The sequence below is a fragment of the Chroicocephalus ridibundus genome, chromosome 8 (assembly GCF_963924245.1).
Source record: "Chroicocephalus ridibundus chromosome 8, bChrRid1.1, whole genome shotgun sequence".
Classification (NCBI taxonomy): Eukaryota; Metazoa; Chordata; class Aves; order Charadriiformes; family Laridae; genus Chroicocephalus; species Chroicocephalus ridibundus.
In genome coordinates this window covers 54,584,893-54,602,880 of record NC_086291.1, presented here as the reverse complement: position 1 = coordinate 54,602,880, position 17,988 = coordinate 54,584,893, and the positions used below count along the sequence as shown (strand labels likewise).

General features: G+C 45.4%; 1 protein-coding gene across 3 annotated transcripts in view; it reads right to left on the bottom strand.

Moving 5' to 3' along the window:
- The window catches only part of TTYH3 (tweety family member 3), a 74,663-nt gene that overhangs the window by 2,330 nt on the left and 54,345 nt on the right, over positions 1-17,988 (bottom strand). The window contains exons 8-14 of one of the 3 annotated variants that reach the window (XM_063343076.1): positions 11,800-11,855; positions 10,461-10,553; positions 10,248-10,340; positions 9,350-9,486; positions 7,160-7,336; positions 6,149-6,224; positions 3,917-4,018 (exon numbers count right to left, since the gene is read on the bottom strand). In XM_063343076.1, coding sequence (XP_063199146.1) covers positions 3,938-4,018; positions 6,149-6,224; positions 7,160-7,336; positions 9,350-9,486; positions 10,248-10,340; positions 10,461-10,553; positions 11,800-11,855 — 713 coding nt within the window. In that variant the 3' untranslated portion in view covers positions 3,917-3,937. The remainder of the gene's footprint in view (positions 1-3,916; positions 4,019-6,148; positions 6,225-7,159; positions 7,337-9,349; positions 9,487-10,247; positions 10,341-10,460; positions 10,554-11,799; positions 11,856-17,988) is intronic. The other 2 variants (XM_063343077.1, XM_063343078.1) reach the window with 2 other exon arrangements.

Below are 17,988 nucleotides of genomic sequence, written 5' to 3'. Positions count from 1 at the left end.
GACTACATTCTATAGTTTATTAAGTGGGATTACTGTTTCAGAAATCAAGTTTAGGGCATTATTAAAATGTATGACACTAACCCAACGGGCTCAGAGAAGCTTACAAGTCGAAGAACTTTCTCATAGAGGAAGTAGGGCAGCAAAATGCTGAAATTACCAGCCAAGCATCATGCTAAGAAGAGGGTCTTAGAAGGAAAAATGCATTTGATCGTTCATTTTCCATTTGTATTCTATATGTGATGTGACAGCAGACGAGTACGAACAGAGAATTTCCAGGTGCTAAGCTTCTGTAAGAAGTATTTAGAAAAAAATATTTCTCAGATCATGGAAGGTTATTGTGCGTCTTCCTCGACAAGTCATATAGGTTCCTGGACAAGTCATATAGGTTCGGCACAGAACATGCAACATCAACTTTCATTAGAGCATTAAAATCAAGAAGGGCCACTTGATGAACTGCATTTCAAGGATGTACGAAGTACACCCATCGTGGAGGGAGAAGTCGAAAAAAATTCACTGCTTCCTCCACTAAGAAAACACCCCACAGTTGTTTAAGTATCGTTAAACCCAAGTAATCAGGAACATGAGATTTGGACAGTCAAGCAGAGGGCATTTTACATTCAAACCTACCTGCAATCCACCACAAGGAACAAAATCAAGACTCAGAGTAGTCAGAGTTAGGGCTGATGTTCTCTCCTTAACTCAGGATTTTTGCGCCTTTGTACCTTTTCCCATTACAGTTTGAACCAGTCACTCCTTCTGTTAAAGTGTAATTTAACGACCATGATAAGTCTGATTGAAAGCTGGAAGTAGAGAGCTAACACTTCACTGTGCACCTCTCGTCACCAGCGCAGCTCTATCAGCGTGCACCGGATCTTCAGCCACTGCATCAGACTCCACGTACAAATGCTTTGCTCCATATGCTGTTGACAGTAGGCCCTCATCCAAGTCCTGCAGGGGAGGGCATCCTCTGCTGGGAAGCAGAGGAAAGATGCTGCGGAACAGACAGATCCCAACATCTGGACAGGCCAGCAGATGAAGAGGTATCAGCAGAAACTTGCCAGTCACATGGATACAAAACCAAACTGTATTATCCACAGTTAAAACAACTAAGTCTTTGGCTCCTTTAAAAAGTAACTCTAAAGACTTAAAGCTCGAGCACAAGTCAGAGCCATTGAGGTCACGGACTCTGAGATAAAGTGGATAGAGTACCCAACAGCTATCAGGTATACGGTGGCATTTAGTTTCCTTCAAAGAGGAGCTTTCATAGAAGGTTAAAGAACATGCACAATGCAGTCATTCTTCCGCTGCTCTCTCTGGAAGTACCCACGTGCCTATACACCTTCATTTACCCTTTCAAAAACAGCACGGAGGACAAGTTTCAACCCATACCTTCACCACACTCTCAGCTACCCTAAAAAGAGTACCTAAAAGACTTCTTTTACCGTTTCTCCTGACGGCTTGTGCTATCCAACACAGTACACCTCTCAGTCACTTACCAGTCAGCTAGGACAAACACAGCTGATTGCACGTAAGTTTATTTTTGCATTTCTCCAAAGAAAAAAAAAAAAAAGGCTTTCCTTCTCATTCAGCCTTGTTGAGGGTATAAACTTTCATAGGTATGGTTTGCCAGCACATACTAGTTAGGTGCTCAACACGTAAAGCCTGTGTACAAAGGAATCATTGGTTGCAAAAAAATATAAAAAAAAGTTAAAAAAATAACGAGAATAATCAGTTAATTTTAGAGACCATAAATTCTACCAACTGCTGTGAACTGTGCAGACCACGAGTACTTCACAGCTAACTGAGCTGTGCTGGAAGATCACTTACCATATGAAACCATGACTCTGAGTATAAACCATTTACTGTTTGTGGTTCAAAACCCCATACATATCTCTCTTCAGCTGCCCCGACTTTGATTTCCTGCCAGAGCTATTCAGGTAATCCAATACAGACCAAAGCTTCTGGATTCAAGTTCTTCATGGTTGATCCACCTCTCAGATGGCCGGAGCACAGTAAACACAGAGGGTTTGGTACCATTATGTATGGGAGGTACAAGATGCAGGGAAACGGCCAATTCCAGCCAGTGGGTTCTGAATTCAAAGTGACTTAATTTTTCCAAGTCCAAGGAACAGAGCTTCTGTTTGTTTTGTTTGTTTTTAAAGTCTTGGAAAGAACGCAATGCCTTTTTCTTAGCCCTGCAGACAGCCACATTAAACTCTGGGTGTGACTTTAGGTAAACAGAAGACAGCGCAAGCTGAGATAGGTCATGTTTCAGCCCAGAGGAGATTTCAAGGCCAGAATGAAGGCACTAGAATTCCCCACGCCCCCCGAGCAATATTTTATTTCATGGAATAGACCCATCTAATATCACTACATTACCACCTGCAGGAATCAAAAAGCAGAAAACCCACCATAAGCTGACACCCAAAAGTAGTCTTTGCAAGACTTAAGACTGAATAAAGTTGTGAGCCTTTTGAGGGTGCTAGCACCATGCTTCAAGACAAGTTTGTTTGCATTCATGCACCACGGCAGAGGGCATCAAGACACCCGATTCAGACAGCACCCTTCCCAGCACGTCACAAGGCAGGCAGACAAACGGCAAGATGCAGCAAGAATGCAGACCAAGCAGCAACATGACAGAACGGAATCCAATGCAAGGCTGACAAAAGTCCCAACAAGAACGGCAGAAAAGGAGGAACAGCAGCTTTATGGACACGTATTTGTGGGAACACAAAGTAAGATAGAGGTCATTGACTACATGAGTCAAAAGCAACGGGCCCTCTTTTCCAACTGGAACCAACCCCTCCCAGTGACTGTGTGGCTGTAGTTCCCTTGAAGGAGCACGCTGTCCTTCAGACCAGATGAGTATGACGAGCCTAAGAGCAATAATTATACCCTATATTCAACCAAGCTAAAAACTACAAGGCCTAATGCAGACCACCTACTCCTTCTGCAGGCACATGGCTTTGTCATGGACCACTGCAAAGGAACAAACGCTGGCTATCTTGGAGGACATCAGCAACTACAGCCCATTAGGAATTCAGACCACGAAATGGTACTAGGAGGGCCCTGCTCACAGAGCCTGTGGGACATGGATGGGATGATTTGGACACACACAGAACAAACAAAACAGTAAAAGGTTTTGAAACAGAATGAAACAGATCTTAGTGCTTATGTCTGGACCTTCTGGGAAGTTGTTTTTTGTTTGTTTTGTTTTTTTTTTAAACTTGCTCCTTTTTGATTTTGAATGCAAGGATAAAAAAGGAGAAGCTGCACACAGATCTAACAGGCAATGAACAGGACAGGCCACCATTACCAGCTAGGATCTTTCAACAAATTAAAAATCCTGCTGAGGAGCTTGAAGCATGTGCAGATAGGTATCAGTGGTTTGGGGCACATGCTGTTATGACCAGTTGAGACAAACAGAACAGCAGCAGGTCTCAAGGGAAGTCAAAAAGTTGAATTAAGACAACCAGTCCCAACTGAAAAGCTGCTAGGTTGGTTCTCGTTACTTCTAGAAATGGGCTTCTTGTGGTGGGAGAACTTCTATTTTGCATTTGAAGTGAAAGGTTAGTTCTACATTTGGGCAGCACTCAGTACTAAGTGTTCAAGCTGTTCTCAGGTGTGGACTCTTGAGTTGAAGCTGCTGTGAGTCAACCTTTGTGAGGCATGGGCACCTTTAACCCTCACAACGCGCACCAGAAGACTTTGGAAGGTTGATATTGCTCCTTGAGTCTGCACCAGAGCGAAACTGATTTTTAATTTTAACCCTTGGCAGGAGGGAATGGGGTGGGAGGTGCAGAGGGAAGGAATGTGAAGAAATAAAAGGCACTGGCCTGGGATAAACAGTGCAGGGATGAAGGGAGTGGTTGGGAGTGGAGAAGGGATTGAGCAAGAAGGACCTTTTTTCCAGTACCTGTTCCATTTGCGGGCGCTGTTACCAGTATGTCCGTGCACTGTCCGAGGGCTTAAGCTGCCAGCTCATATGGCTGCTACTGTCCATGGCAGCCAAATACAACTGTGATGACGCAAGAAAGAGAGAGAAAAAGAGAGTGCAGCCTCAACGTGCATGAAAAACACAGTGCAAGCAAGTGAAACGCCGTGGTGTGTGTCAGTGACAAGGTGGGCTCTACTACCCTAAGGGAATAGCCCTGTGGCAAGAAGGAGAAAACAGAAGGAATGAGAGAAGGGAAAAAAAACAAACAAACAAACAAAAAGCCAGGAAAAGTAACGGACAAACAATGCAGCAGGATCATCACATCTTAGTTTTCACCACTTGTTCACAGAAAGCTAAATGGAATACATCAGCTCTGTCCACCCGCTGGACGTAACCTCTTTGGATGGTTACCCCCACCTCCTCCCTCCCGGGAAGAGGCAGGGACATGTGCATTGGTATTCCCTTTTCATCTCTCTCCTCCCACAGATGGTTTGCTATGAAAAGCTGCAAGTTCTCCTGCCTCAGTACGGTCTCAGCCACCGGCTATGGAGAGCCACGAATACAAAAACCCCAGAAAAGCCCCCTTCTCTGCTGCCTGCCAATATGAGAGCAGGCAGCAATTTTCTTGTTTCCACTGCCCGGCTACTACCACTCTGATCCTCCAGAAAACGCGTTCATCCTATAGCCTGTTCCTTGCCTTGTCTAGGGAGAAGCTCCCCTTGTCCATAGGAGCAACAATGCGCTCTCCTCCTCCAGCTCCTGCGCTTCCCTATAGCCCATATCGATGGCTGCCAAGTAAAAAAAAATCTCATCTTTATCTCCTGTCAGAAACCAGCCTAAGGCACCAGGACTCGGATCCCCCCTCAGGGTATTAACACAAACAGCTACTGAAGAACCAGGGAACTTCTTGTGTAACTAAAGCCCCCGTAGAAAGGAATGTGCTGCCTCTGAAGCAGAAGAGCCGTAGGGGAAGAGGAAACAGGACCTCGGGTCTACAGACGCTGAATGAACATATGCCTTGGCAGCACCAGAGGGACAGTGCCCTTCGGTCAATGGGGAACGCCAGCGGTAAAGCATTTGCCACACTGTATTGGTGTGCAACACGTCAGCTCTTCTCCCGAGGACCACCTCGTTGCTGAGAGCAGATAACGCTACCAGAGCTCGCAATAAGAGCACCAGATCAGGGAAAACTCTTTGTGAAGGTTGAAAGAGTCTGGCCAAATACAGAGACAAGGATTAACTCTCCGCTTTTCCACTTTCTCTACAGCAAGATGAGCTGGTCATTTTGAAGTGAAAACATGAATGTGATGTCCCCTTTTCCACCACAGTTTCTATTCCTCCATCCTCTTCCTCCCCTTCCCATAAATTTGAACCATGCACCACGGAGTGTATTTTCTTTATCTATACCTGAAGACTGGTTGATCATTAAAAGCATGCTACTACTCATCCTCTGCATCCACACCACCAAGTTAGTGAGCACTGTGATGGCATGTTCTCCAAGTTCTGGTGTAAGTAAGGCTTACAGGATCCAGTGAAGGAGGGCAAGATTCATCTAGTTCTTACACATACATGAAGGCAAGCCCATGTTTTATCCAGCGCACAGAAATGGCTATCAGGCCACTCCAAATACCAAAACCTTCCATGAAAGTTGGTTGGGTTTTTTTTTTTCCTCGATAGGAAATTAAATACAAAAAATAGATTCTAAAGAAAGTAAAAACAGTTGTGAAATAAAGATTTAAATTAAAAAATCTCAACGAAAAAATAATACAGGTTTCATCCTACCATCCCTTTAGGGCAGATTAAGGAGAGAGGTTCAGCAATAACTCTGAATTTACTGTTTTAACAATTTTCATTTTAAACTTGAGGAACCAATGCCACAGATAGCAAGTACACTGCATGCAAGTGAATCATCCTGCTGAAGTCACCCACCAAGACAGTCATGCACTCCAGTGGTGGCAGGACTGGGCCCATAGCATTAACAGTGTTAATAGACCGAGTTTTATTCTTTTTATGTGCAATGTCCAAAGTAGCAGAGCGAGGTTTTATTCCCCGCGGCAGGTGAGACGTGGCTTGTCTATTCAAATTGCTGCCACTTATGGGCCAGATCCTGTGTTTGGCGGCACAATCAGCTCCCTTGAGAGTATACAGGAGTGGTAAACGTGTATTCCCCAAAGTTGCTGAAGCAGAGAGGAGCAGTAAAGAGAGACTTACTGAGGGAGGTGGGGACTCCCGGCCAATGAGCGGGGTATTCTCGCAACGGGGGTTCTGGAAATTTGCATTCTGGCTCCTAGGAAAGGAAGACACACATGGTAACAGGGGTACGTGTCACACTTCTCTGGGGAAGGTCTCTGACGGTGACATGGGACAGAGCATATGCACCCCCAGAACTACTGTAACAGGTCAGTCTTCCTCAAAGCTTTTCTAACAGGCCAGGTGGATCCCCCTTTTCCAGACAAGGGCACAAAACTAGCATTATTTTCCTCAAATCAAGCACTATCTTTACACTCTTACTCAGAAGGGCCCACACTGAATCACGCCAAGTGATTTAAAAATAGGTCTGTGTGAGAATCTGCCTCCCTGCAGCGTTAGAACTGCCAAGCTGCAGAAATGGAGATAAAACGAGGACAAAAATCTAACAGGAAGAACAAAATGATGTGCCAGCCCCAAAAAAATGGGCCCTGAAGGTAATCCGAATGTGATCAGGGTTAGGCACTTCTGGAGAAAGCTCTAAAGATCCCACCTGGACTAGGTAGCTCCATAGTGCAACGGCTGTCAGAGCTGCCTGCAAATATTGTGTAAGGAGCCTGCAGGTTTTGTCTTGACTCTTGGTCTCTCAGGAGGCTTAAAATCTTCTGGCAAAACTGCTCTGTCTGAAGAATTAAGTCTTCTGGAGATCAGAATCATTGTGTAATAAGGAGCCCGGACAATACTTTCTTACTTCTTTTCTCTAGCCAGATTTCTAAGTCCTGCAGGACAAAGCTGTTCGTACGTTGCAGCGTGCTGTCTAATACAACAACCCTTTCGACTGCAGCACGTTTAAGCTATTCTATTCTCCCAGTAGATGCCAATCAGAAAAGATGCCTTTTGACACTTTGGATAAAATCCTTTATCACTTCTACTGCTTGGTCAGAAGTCCCAGCCTCACAGCACTTGGCGACGACAGAAATCAGAGTGAAGCAACCTGGACAAGCCGCAATAGAGCCTTCTTGTCGGGATACTCACATGTACTCCGTGACGGGAGCATTGCTGACTGTGTGTGCTGCTGCTGGAATGCTGGTCTCACTGCCATAACTACTCCCACAGCTATAGAGGCTGGGCATGTGCACTCTGTAAAGATTATCGTGTGTTTGTCTACTCCCTTGAGCAGCTGATTCTTCTTCCCCATCATCATCTGAGCTTCTGCAAGAAGGAGAAAAAGTTCCTCCTAGAACCCTACAATTACCCCACACGTGGGGTTTGCAGGAAACCATGGTAATCCTAGGAACCTCCCAACCATCTTCCACACCTCCACATTTATACCCATTTGGGATGCCTCAGGGTGGCAGTGTCAAACACAGCCTACACCACAGTGACTCAGACCTCCCACAGATACCATCTGGACTTTTACACTGCGTGATCCCCTGCAGTCTCCCTACGGGCTTGGCAGACAGCACAGTTCTGCCCAGTCGTACAGCCAAAGGATGGACAAACATCCTGCAATACACAGCACTTTTAAAAAAAGTGAAGGAGAGGCAGTGGGGATGTAGTGCCATGCAGCCCTCAGAAAGCATCCTTCAAAACTGCAGTCTCTGTCTTTCCGTTTCTTGCAGCCATGTCCAAAGAACTTTTAAGGATAATTCCCTGTAGACTTCTCTGAACTCCCATTCTGGTTACAAAAGGGTCTGCTTCAGCTTCTAACAAAATCTCAGAAGTCTTTACACGGACTAAGTTGTAACATTTGCGTCTAGAGGCTTTCTCAGCTCATTGACGCCAGGATTTTAAATCCATTTTATTGCAGAGCAGAGCCAGTTTGCCAGTTGGTTCTTTCCCCCCCTTCCCACAGCATTCTCTTGTCCCTCCTATGTAATATACACTACGATTTCATCTCCCTAATTGTGGGATGAAGCAACGAGATTTGAAATCTATTTTAGTGACACTTGACAAAGCTACTAAAACCGTCTACACGGAACACTTCGTTGCTGAGGGGAGACAGCATGGACATCACTAAAACATCCCAAACATCACCTGCAGCTTCTGTGCCACAAGGTGGCACTGAAGATTTATTCAGGGAATTGCGGCCTGCACAGGCTCTTACAGGCAATTAAGTACGACATCCTCCACCTCCCGGAGGGAGGCAGAGGAAGAAATGGTGCTCCAGGGAATGCAAGAGGGAATCCTTCAGTTCAGAGCAGCAGCCTGAGCCTGCTGGGGTTGGCAGGGCAGGCAGCAGCCCTCATGGAAGGCAGCACAAGAGATACCACTGGGTAAATCTTTTTCCTTCAAACGGGCTGACTACATCCTCTTCTTGATATCGCCTCTGCAGCCGCATGTGGAAGAGGTAAGGAACCCAGCCATTTTCTTAAGTGCTGTTCTGACGCACTTCCCAAGGCTTTCTCTGTGGGCAGCGCAGGCCTGGCGGGCTCTGGCTTCCTGCTATTGTTCAGGATGTTCCATTTTGCTTTGAACCTTGAGCCTGGGCTTAGACCACAGAAGTCCCGTTTGAGGACCACAGAAGAGGATTTGCTGCACAGTCTGTGGCTCTTCTGCAAGAACAGAAACTCCAGGCTATTTTAATAGCTGCATGTGGCGCAGCAGCCGGTCAGTGAAGCGAAGGTTTGCTCAAGACTTACTGATCAGCCTGGTTACCATCATTAATACTAGTTCCAAACAACTCTGCTGTTAGATGATTGCCCCCAATTTGCAAGTATCTCACCTGCCCGTGCTATTGCCAACAAGACAGTTCCTGGTTTCTATTAGCTATGCAAGTCAGCCGCCCCAGGTGAGCAAAGCCAAAAAGGCAAGTGTGAACTGCTTCTCATTGCAATTCTCTTCCCCGTACTCGAACAAATGCCTCAAAGCAATGCAAGAGAATAGGTATTTTACAGCAATGGCACATAGTTCAAGCATTACTTCTCTTTAAGCTATAATCATTCATCTCTGACTTGACTCACAGTCGGTCATACAGCGTACTGAATACTCTGCATACAAGGTATTCCAGTGCAATAAGGTTCAGATGTAAATATTAACCACAGCCAGAGCAAAAGCCAATAGTTTGGTTTTTTTCCTGTTGGACCTGTGCTTATAAAGCCTCATCCCTCACACTCCCGGGATTGTATGGGAAAGAGCTCCATATGCTCACGGGCACAAATCCAATAGCCAGTCTTCACTAGGAAAGAGCTCTACAACGCTACAGGAGCTAAACCCTCTCTATACCTCTTTTGCTGCCAAGTGTGTGGGACGCTGCACACAATGGAACTGAACATGAGGGCTGTGACAAAGGAGAAGAGAACCAAGTAGATGAGGCCTTCCACTCCATCATAGCAAAAGCCCGTCAAAGCCTGGACGTAATCCTGGGGAGAGAAATGAACAATTTCCTGATCACTAGAGAGTTAACATTGAGCTCTAATTCAAAAGCCCTTCCCCTGGATTACATTCTCCAAAACAACTTAAGAGATTGTAGTCCCTTTTCCAGAGCATATTTCTATTTTAATTTCAGGGACCCCAATGTTTTTCATAACTGATCTAACCCTTATTTCCCCTCACGAAGTCCAGCTCGGATTTAGACGCGGAAATATTTTCAAACTCACACAATAAGACTTTAAGAGAGAGGAAAAATAATAATTAAAAAAAAAAAAAGCCAAGGCAAGCTTATCCACCCAACTTACGATACCACATTTTTCATTAAAGCCTCTCAGCTCCCTCACTATCTCCCATTGCCCAAGAACACAAGCACGGACTATCTGTTTCTCTGCCTTCAGAGACGCAGCCAGGGCAACAGTTAGGCCATGCTATACGGCAGCCTTCATTCCGCTCCACAGGAAAGGCAACAAGCTACGTGCTATAGAAAAAAATGCTTGAAGGCCCCTGAAACCTTAAGGCTGCAGCTTGTAGATGTATAAAGGCATGTTATCTAGTTTCCTATGTTGATTTTTAAACAGAAAGCTAACTTGACCCAAATTCCCACTCTCCTTTCTGCTGGAGTCAATCAGTAAAATCTGTTGTAAACTGTTTTGGCACACCAGAGATTTGAAACTCCAAAATAATCAGTACGCTACAGGCTCTACACCCGCTTTGTTCTTTCTTAGCTCAAGCCCAGTCACTGAGTACTCACCAAATGAAGACTCCGACAGTCTACTAAAGCTGTCAGTTGCTGCAAGTTGATCTCTGTCGAATTTAAAACCTCCTGAATCCGAGTAAGATACTCCTGTAAGCAACAAGCCAGTGATTACAGCAAGGAAACGGCTTAGCAGGAGGTGATCTTGGGCTTTGTACAAGGGTCAGGGAAGCCAGCAAGTACAGGGAGAACAAACTTAAGGAGAGTTACCTTGGAGGTGGGGTGCTCTCTGCTTGCTGACCTCATGAGTTCCATAACATCATCTTGCATTTCCACCAGAGCCTTGTGACTTCCTGACAGCTTCTGCTCAGCACAAAACATGCAATATTTCAGCAATTCAGGCCACACGAACCAACAGAACTCCTGGGAAAAGACTTAAACCCTACTACCCAAATATTGAAGCATTATCTGTATGAATGGTACGAGTTAAGGATGTCCCAACTGACACTGATGCAGCTGCGATAGGGTTAAGTTTGACTTCTACCAACCTGGAAGAAATACGGACAGAAAGAAGAGGGAAAGGGAAGAACCAGGAGAAAAAAACAAACATGTACACACACAAAAACATCTGCGCAGCTGGGGCTGGCTCCAGGATAGAGGAGGAGAAAGCCACAAAGCACCCAGGTTCTCACCGCAGAGCACAGCTGGATTTTTCTATTAAATCGGATGGCTGAGAAAGACTTCATGTTAACGCTAGACGTTGTTTGTATTGGGGTGCAGCCTTCCCATCCCATTAAAGCATCCATGGGAATTTCACATGCAATAGCATGTCAGAGCATACTGAGCAACCAGAAATGCAACAGATGGCAACGGTGCATCATACCACAGCTTGAAGTGTTCTTACCCCACCCTTTAAAACAGAGGAAGACAAGACTTAAAAAAATCCTAAATATAAATGGTGAAGCAGCTGGTGTCTGCCAAACGGTGGGTGGTGTGGGTTCATTCTGGCCTCTGATGCATACGACAAAGTTTGGGATGGGCCCAGGTGCTGTTCCTCAGCCCCCACACAAAAGAATAATGACTCACATTTATACTTCAGGATACAAACCCTTCAACATCTAAGGGATTTAAGAGGTGTATGTGAGAATCACTCCCTCACCCACAGAAGTGGCTGCATTTTGGGAGTGGAGTGTTGTCACTGTTTAACCCAAAAGAACCTGCAAGAAGAGATTCAAAGCAGGAAGTCTGGCATTTCCCACCCTGGCATTAATTGTGGGTGCTCTGTCTCCGCGTTGCTGCTCTTCTAGGAGTGCCATGTAAACAGAGGTGCCACGAACAAAGCCAGGGTCTTCACCACATCACACATGGGCCCTTCTACGAGGGCATCCTGGACCTGAAGCTATGCGGGTAGTGATGAAGTTGGAAAAAACTGCTCACTAAATCACAGTGCCACCTCTCGCACAGCTGGAAAGCAGCTACCAAAGCTTTACCAACAGGTGGAGTGCTCCCTAAAGCCAACACCCTGCAACTTGCTGGCATCAAAAGCCTTTAACCAATACCCTGCAGGATACTGAGAAGGGCTGAAGAGAGCTAGGATGCTTACACTCACCTGCTGGAAAGGGTTGGGGTACCCAGCACTGCAGGTGATGTAATAGCGGAGAGTATCTACAAAGACAAAAGAAAAGAAAGTCATGCTAAATACGTTGTTCCAGCTTTGCAGTATTTTATGACTGCCACAAGGGAGGTGTTAAATTCTGAAAGCAATAAGCAAAATGAAAATGCAATATAAATAAAATCACTTCCCTCTCTCCATGTAGGATTACAGTGCAAGGATGGCACTAGAGAAGGGGAACCCTTGTAAGCTGCCTTTGGGGAGAAAAGAAAGATTGGTTTTCTCTTTTTTTTTTTTTTTTTTTTGTGAACAGCAAAAGGCAATGGGGCTGCCCCACTTACACCATTAGATGAAACATCCAAAAGGTTTTATTCAAAAGTCAACACTATCCACAGTATAGGCATAAGACAAGACGTCAGTCTAGGATAAATCCAACTGCATGTTTAATTTCTGCAACTTCCCAGTGTCAGAATACCCTTCTATGGTCCCTGAAAGCAGCCACGGGCTGCTGCCTAGGGCACAAAACAAAGAGACAACTCAACTTTCAGCCAATTCAGTTCACCGGATAGGTCACTACACAGCCACAAAATACTAGTACAGGAGAGGCAGTAGAGCTGTGATATAAATACAGGCTGCTATCAAAAATACCTGTGGAAGCACACCGTTGGGTGCGTACACACATCCCTGTGCTATTACACAGTGCTGAATATACTGCGTACTAAACATACGAGTTCAAGCATTTAAAAGAAAAACAGGCAAAAAAAGACATCTTCACAACTGGGGATTCTTCTGTCATGTTCAAGAAGAGACTGGTTTTAGACAGTGTTCTGTAGAAGAACAAAAGAAAGTCCTCCTAATTCAAGAAAACCAGAACTTTCAGTAATGTCACTTCCTAAAAATGAAAAGCAAGCAAGGAAACGGATGGAAGACAACACGTTCTTGTCTTTCTGACAGGTATTAGGGGCGAACAAGTAAATAGTCTGTTTTATGATGGATGTCACTTGCACGCAATTAGATTTTAATAAGAAGGCTTTAATTAGACTTTAACTAGAAGGAGTGCACGTCATTTGTTTTGCATCCTTCTTTTGACTTATGCAAAAAAGGTATTTTCGGTATTGAGTCAATACTGCAGACTTGATCAGGAAAGAAAGCTCTTTCCACGTATTAGGATAAGAGCAACATGTTTACCCGTTCGAGGGACCTCAGATCGTTGGCTGGCAACATCCCCAAAGTTAGTCTTAGCACTGAGTAGCTCTACCAGCAATCACAGTACAGTGAAGACACACTCGTAAACTTCCAAATAAGACTGTTGAAGTACTTTGCTAGCAGCATCCCTTATTTTCAGGCTTGAAGACACAGATTTATTTCTCCTCATTCAAGTGTGTATGAAACCAGCCTGGTGCCTTCATGAGCCCTCCATAACGCTACAACTGCCAGCACGCACAAGTTACAAATACCAGGCTTTCCCCCGCCATTCTCAATAATGCTATCCAGGGAGAGAGCTCTGAAAGACTTGATCATCCAAATACCTTTAGATTACTTCTCAAACATTTACAGTTCCTCTTCAGACGAATGGGAGAGCATCAGCTCAGCAAAAGCAAGGGTGACATTTGCTTGCTAAAGATGACAAAAGCCCCAAAACACACATACACTCTGCATTTCCCCCCGACTAGCATCCTTTTCTCCATTCTTTTTAATCTCCTGCCGGTGACTTTCAGTCACGCATATTCCAGGCTGCAAAGGTATTCTAATCAGTCCCAACTCAGAAATCAGTAAAAGGCACAACCACAAGTGAGCGGAGCTGTGAAGAAGGCAGACCTGACTGTATCCTGACTCTGCTGCGCTTCCCATAAATATTGAATGCACCTTTCGGCAAGCCAACCCGCTGGAGACCAAGTGGTACAACACAGACTGTCAGCTCCTGCACACTGGCAATGCAACCTGACAGCTGTTATTTATAATTCATTAGCCTACTTTGGGGCAGCTTCTGCCAGCTGCTCCATCTCCCCCCCACCGGCTCTTTCTCTGGGATGGCTTACATCTCCCCAGCCAAGCCTCTAAACAGCAATCAGCAAAATCTGAGTAGATAGGAGGGCAGCAAGAATTGCCTTGTGTGCCTCCCTTTGGGCAGACCACACAAATGACTGTCCACAACTACTGAGCCAAGGAAAGGGCTGCTCCTCCCAGGTTCATAAATCACACTGAACGGCTACGGAAAAATAGATTAAAAGGTACCTGTGCTGGGAGAACAGCATAGCAGCAGCCATCCACAGCATCACACACGACGACCTAAAGGAGCTGTGATCTTGTCACCTATTTATTTTAAATCAACAAACCGCTAGAAGTTTCTTTTAGTCTCCCACAGTGCTACCAAGTTTACATCGCCTTTGTAGGTGCCTTAAGTGGCATGACATACCGCTAATACAGAGCTCCAGAAACACTTCTTCAGGGCCTTTTGGATCATCCCTGGTGGGCAGATTACAGATGAGAGTTCCTGATATCATCATAGTTTGCAGCTTGTAAGCCCAGGATAAAGATTTGCTGGTTACAAGCGAAGTGAAAAGCAGTACAGCGAAATAAGTGCTTCCCGTGCTTCACCCTGGAAGGCAGGATCAACAAGGCTTCACTGCGGTAGCGCTGGCTTTGCAGCTGACAAGTGTGACACTCTGTACATAAAATGTGCTTTCAAAAATGGCAAAGCCAGCAGGAGGAGCCTTCCCCTGCACCGAAACCAGTGTGCTAATAGCTGTGGTGCTTTAAGACTAAGGCTACAATAGGCACTGAAGCTCCCTTAAAGGGATCCTGTGCTGCAAAGCCTGGAAATCAAAAGGAGCGTGACCCCTGCGCCTCCATACCACCTGGATGGGAAAGAGGAAAGAGCAGGAGGCACCTTCACCAGTTTTAAACTTGGTGGAGGCTATCCTCTACAACACCAAATCTCATGTTTCTGTCCAGAGAACAGCTACACTAACCCATCATTTGTACTCTGCTAACAGCTCCAGGCAATTTCTCTCTATAATTATCTTTCTGATGCATTTTCCTCTCACGGAAAATTCCTGAAGGTTGGATCTGATTTTTGAAGCCGGCCTTTGGGCAATCCAGTTCATAGAAGGGTTAGGCAGGGTGACATCTGCAGCTGCCTGTGCCTGCTGTTGCTAGCAGCAATCCTCCTGACCCACGCTCTTGGTGCGCAGGCAATGTGGGAGCAGAAGGCATGGAAGGGAACTACCCAAAATGCTTTATTTTTGCAAAGTCTGTTTTTCCTAGAAAGGAAAGTAGAACTGCCTACTAAAGACGGCTTCAGCTGCTAGAACTACTTACTGCTTCTGCAACCATGGAGACTTACTATTCACTTCAAAGCCCAGCTGAAATGCAAAAACGGCATTATGCACCCGCCAAAAGGCAGCGAGAAGGTCTGCAGGGTAAAAGAGCAATCAGAAAAAGAGATCCTAGTTTAAAAAAAAAATAAATCCCCACACCTAGAACAGCTTTTCCCAGCCCTTCATCTCTACTTGAGCATTCTCTAAGCAGCTTGCATTTTACATACACCCAAATGAGACTGACTCTGTGCGTTCAATCATCAGAAAAAGTTGAAGCATTTTCTTGCCCAGGTAACACGTTCTCCACCAAGAGTTTGCTTCCCTAAGGCAACAGTCTGACAGCAAAGGGAGGTATCTGCGTAACATTTATATTTCTCTCTTAGATGCCACTCTTGTACTGGTGAAAGGGGGCCTTCAGTAAGGAGCTCATAGCCATCCCACATGCCCTCCGCTCAAAGCTTTCTGCTAATCAGGAGTCCAATAAAACCAGGCAGGAAAAGACAGCTTCTCAACACCAACATCAGTGCAGCAGGATTCTCGAGAGCGCTTCTTTGGGCAAACTCTTTTCTGCAGTGCTCGCTGAGCTCAAGTAATAACTGCGCGACCACCACATGCCCCATGTGAGGTTTTGTCCTGACCTTACTTCTAGAGAGGAAAGGGAGGTGGTGGCGGTGTCAGTCCTCTGTTTCATTCAGCTCTGGGCTTCTAAGACGAGAGTGAATCAGTGAGAGGCCAACTAGGAGGCTGCACGTGACAAGAACGCTTCCTGCTTATATCCGAGTAGCGAAGTCTCAGCATCCAGCCTGACCAACTTGGCTGGACTGGAGGTAAAAGGCTCCATTATCCATCCCCTGAGGTTTGCAGTTCCTTCGGATGAAGCAAGTGTCTGTTCGCCACGCAGATTTCCAGTAAGAGAATCTGGAGAAAGCTCTTCCTGTTGTTTAGACAGATTGTGCCTTTTTATTTAATTTTATGCAATAAGTCATCTGATAATAACATAACATCAATGAAAAAAGAATGAGACTAGAAGATGGCCTCCTGCTTTGAAAATAAACATCTTGGCTGCACCAAGTCTTTTTACGAGCAGCAGGAGCTGATTATACAGCCACTGTTCAACTCCATTGGCTTTATCTCAATTAATGAATACTGCACGAGTTAGGCACATATGTCAGCCTCTTCTGCAAAATGATTTAAGTCTCTCCTTCGCCAGGAAACCTGCATTAAGGCTTTGCCCCCACTTTTCCCCTGCTTTTTTCTAATGCAGCACATTTTATCTACAAAACAAGGACATCTCCTCTCCAGCTAAAAACACGACAACAATAATAATGCACTTAATCAGATTATTCTCAGCTCCATTAATTCTCTTTAGATTTGCAAACAGCAATTAATACACAAATAGGAACATTAACGTACTAGTTGCCCAGTATCCAACACAGTTCTTTTTCTATGAAAACTCCTATAACCACCACCAACAAAAAAGCATTGCAAATATGCAAACCTAGATGACTCATCCTAGTCTGAATGCCAGAGCATAGGGCTGGGAATATCACAACACATTATATTTAAAAACAACAACTAAAAGTAGCGATTAAAGGGAAAAATTGACCCAGCGCTACAAAGCTTCTTAAGATTACTTGTTGGTTCTTATATCCTTAAAAATAGACGGCAGCACCTAGCGCAGTATGCCATACCCCAGCACCGGCCAATAGCAGACACCTAGGCAAGACTGAAAACACGAGCGTCCTCTCAGCCCAACTTCAGCTCAAGTGATTCCCAAGGTAAAGGCGATTCCTACATACATGGCAATTCCCAATGGATTCTTATTCCACGGACTACCCGAGTCCCTCAACCCACTCACATCCTCTCCTAGTCGTCTTTTTTCTGAAGTGAAAAAATGCATGGTCAAATACACCGTAGTGAAACTAGCTGGAGACCCTTAAAAGTGTTTCAGCCTCATCTGTCTATACAGCTGTTTATGTTGGAGATCATCACCCACAGGGCAGAGGCAGCAAACCAGAGAGCGTGAAGAGTCCGTGCACTAGAACCGGGAGCCTTCAAACAGAGCGGCTTCCTCCGAGGGGAGAGCATCGATGGTGGCTCCCAGCTGTCTGCGCTGCCTCCTTGAGCTCCTCACTCTCATTGTACATACGGCTGAACTGTTCGCAAAGCAGCTGCTACAGTTTACACTCAAGCACATTAAGGGATACCAACACTTCTTTCAGACTTTTAAAGGCGTTTCTAAGGAGCCATCATGGTGATTAAAGTGTCATTGAGCAGTGCCACACCGCAGTCCTCACATTGCGATACTCCTTCCTGCTCAGGTGCCCAGGACAGTCCTGACATCGGGGACCAAGAGCTATTTCTGTAGCTTCCTGATATTAAGTTATGACACAGCAGTGAAAATCCACACGGGAAGGCAGAACATTCAACCATCTCCCAACCAGCTGCCTAGCACGATGACAGGCTCAGAAGTTAGACTGATTTCCTTCTGAAAAAAAAGGAAAAGGCGCTCACGAACACCCAACGGCTGCCTAACAGCAGGGAGCTGACACACCAGCAACCCACGGAAGGGGCCACCCTTCCAACTCAAGCCTGTGACAACACCTGCTCTTCCTCCTCTTCAGTGTTTCACTTAGACCCATTCACTGTTATTTATGGAGCCTCAACAACTGTTATAGCTGGCGGTGCTGCCAGAACAGAGCCTGATTTCACCCGGGGGAGGTGACTGTCCCTGCCAGGGGAAACAGGAGGAAGGACAGGAACGTCAGTCCTGCACTCACCGTTAGCCTCTAAATGAATGGTACTGATTAACAAAGAACTGCCGGAGCCAAGCAGACAAGGACAACCGAAATGGAGAAGTAGCACA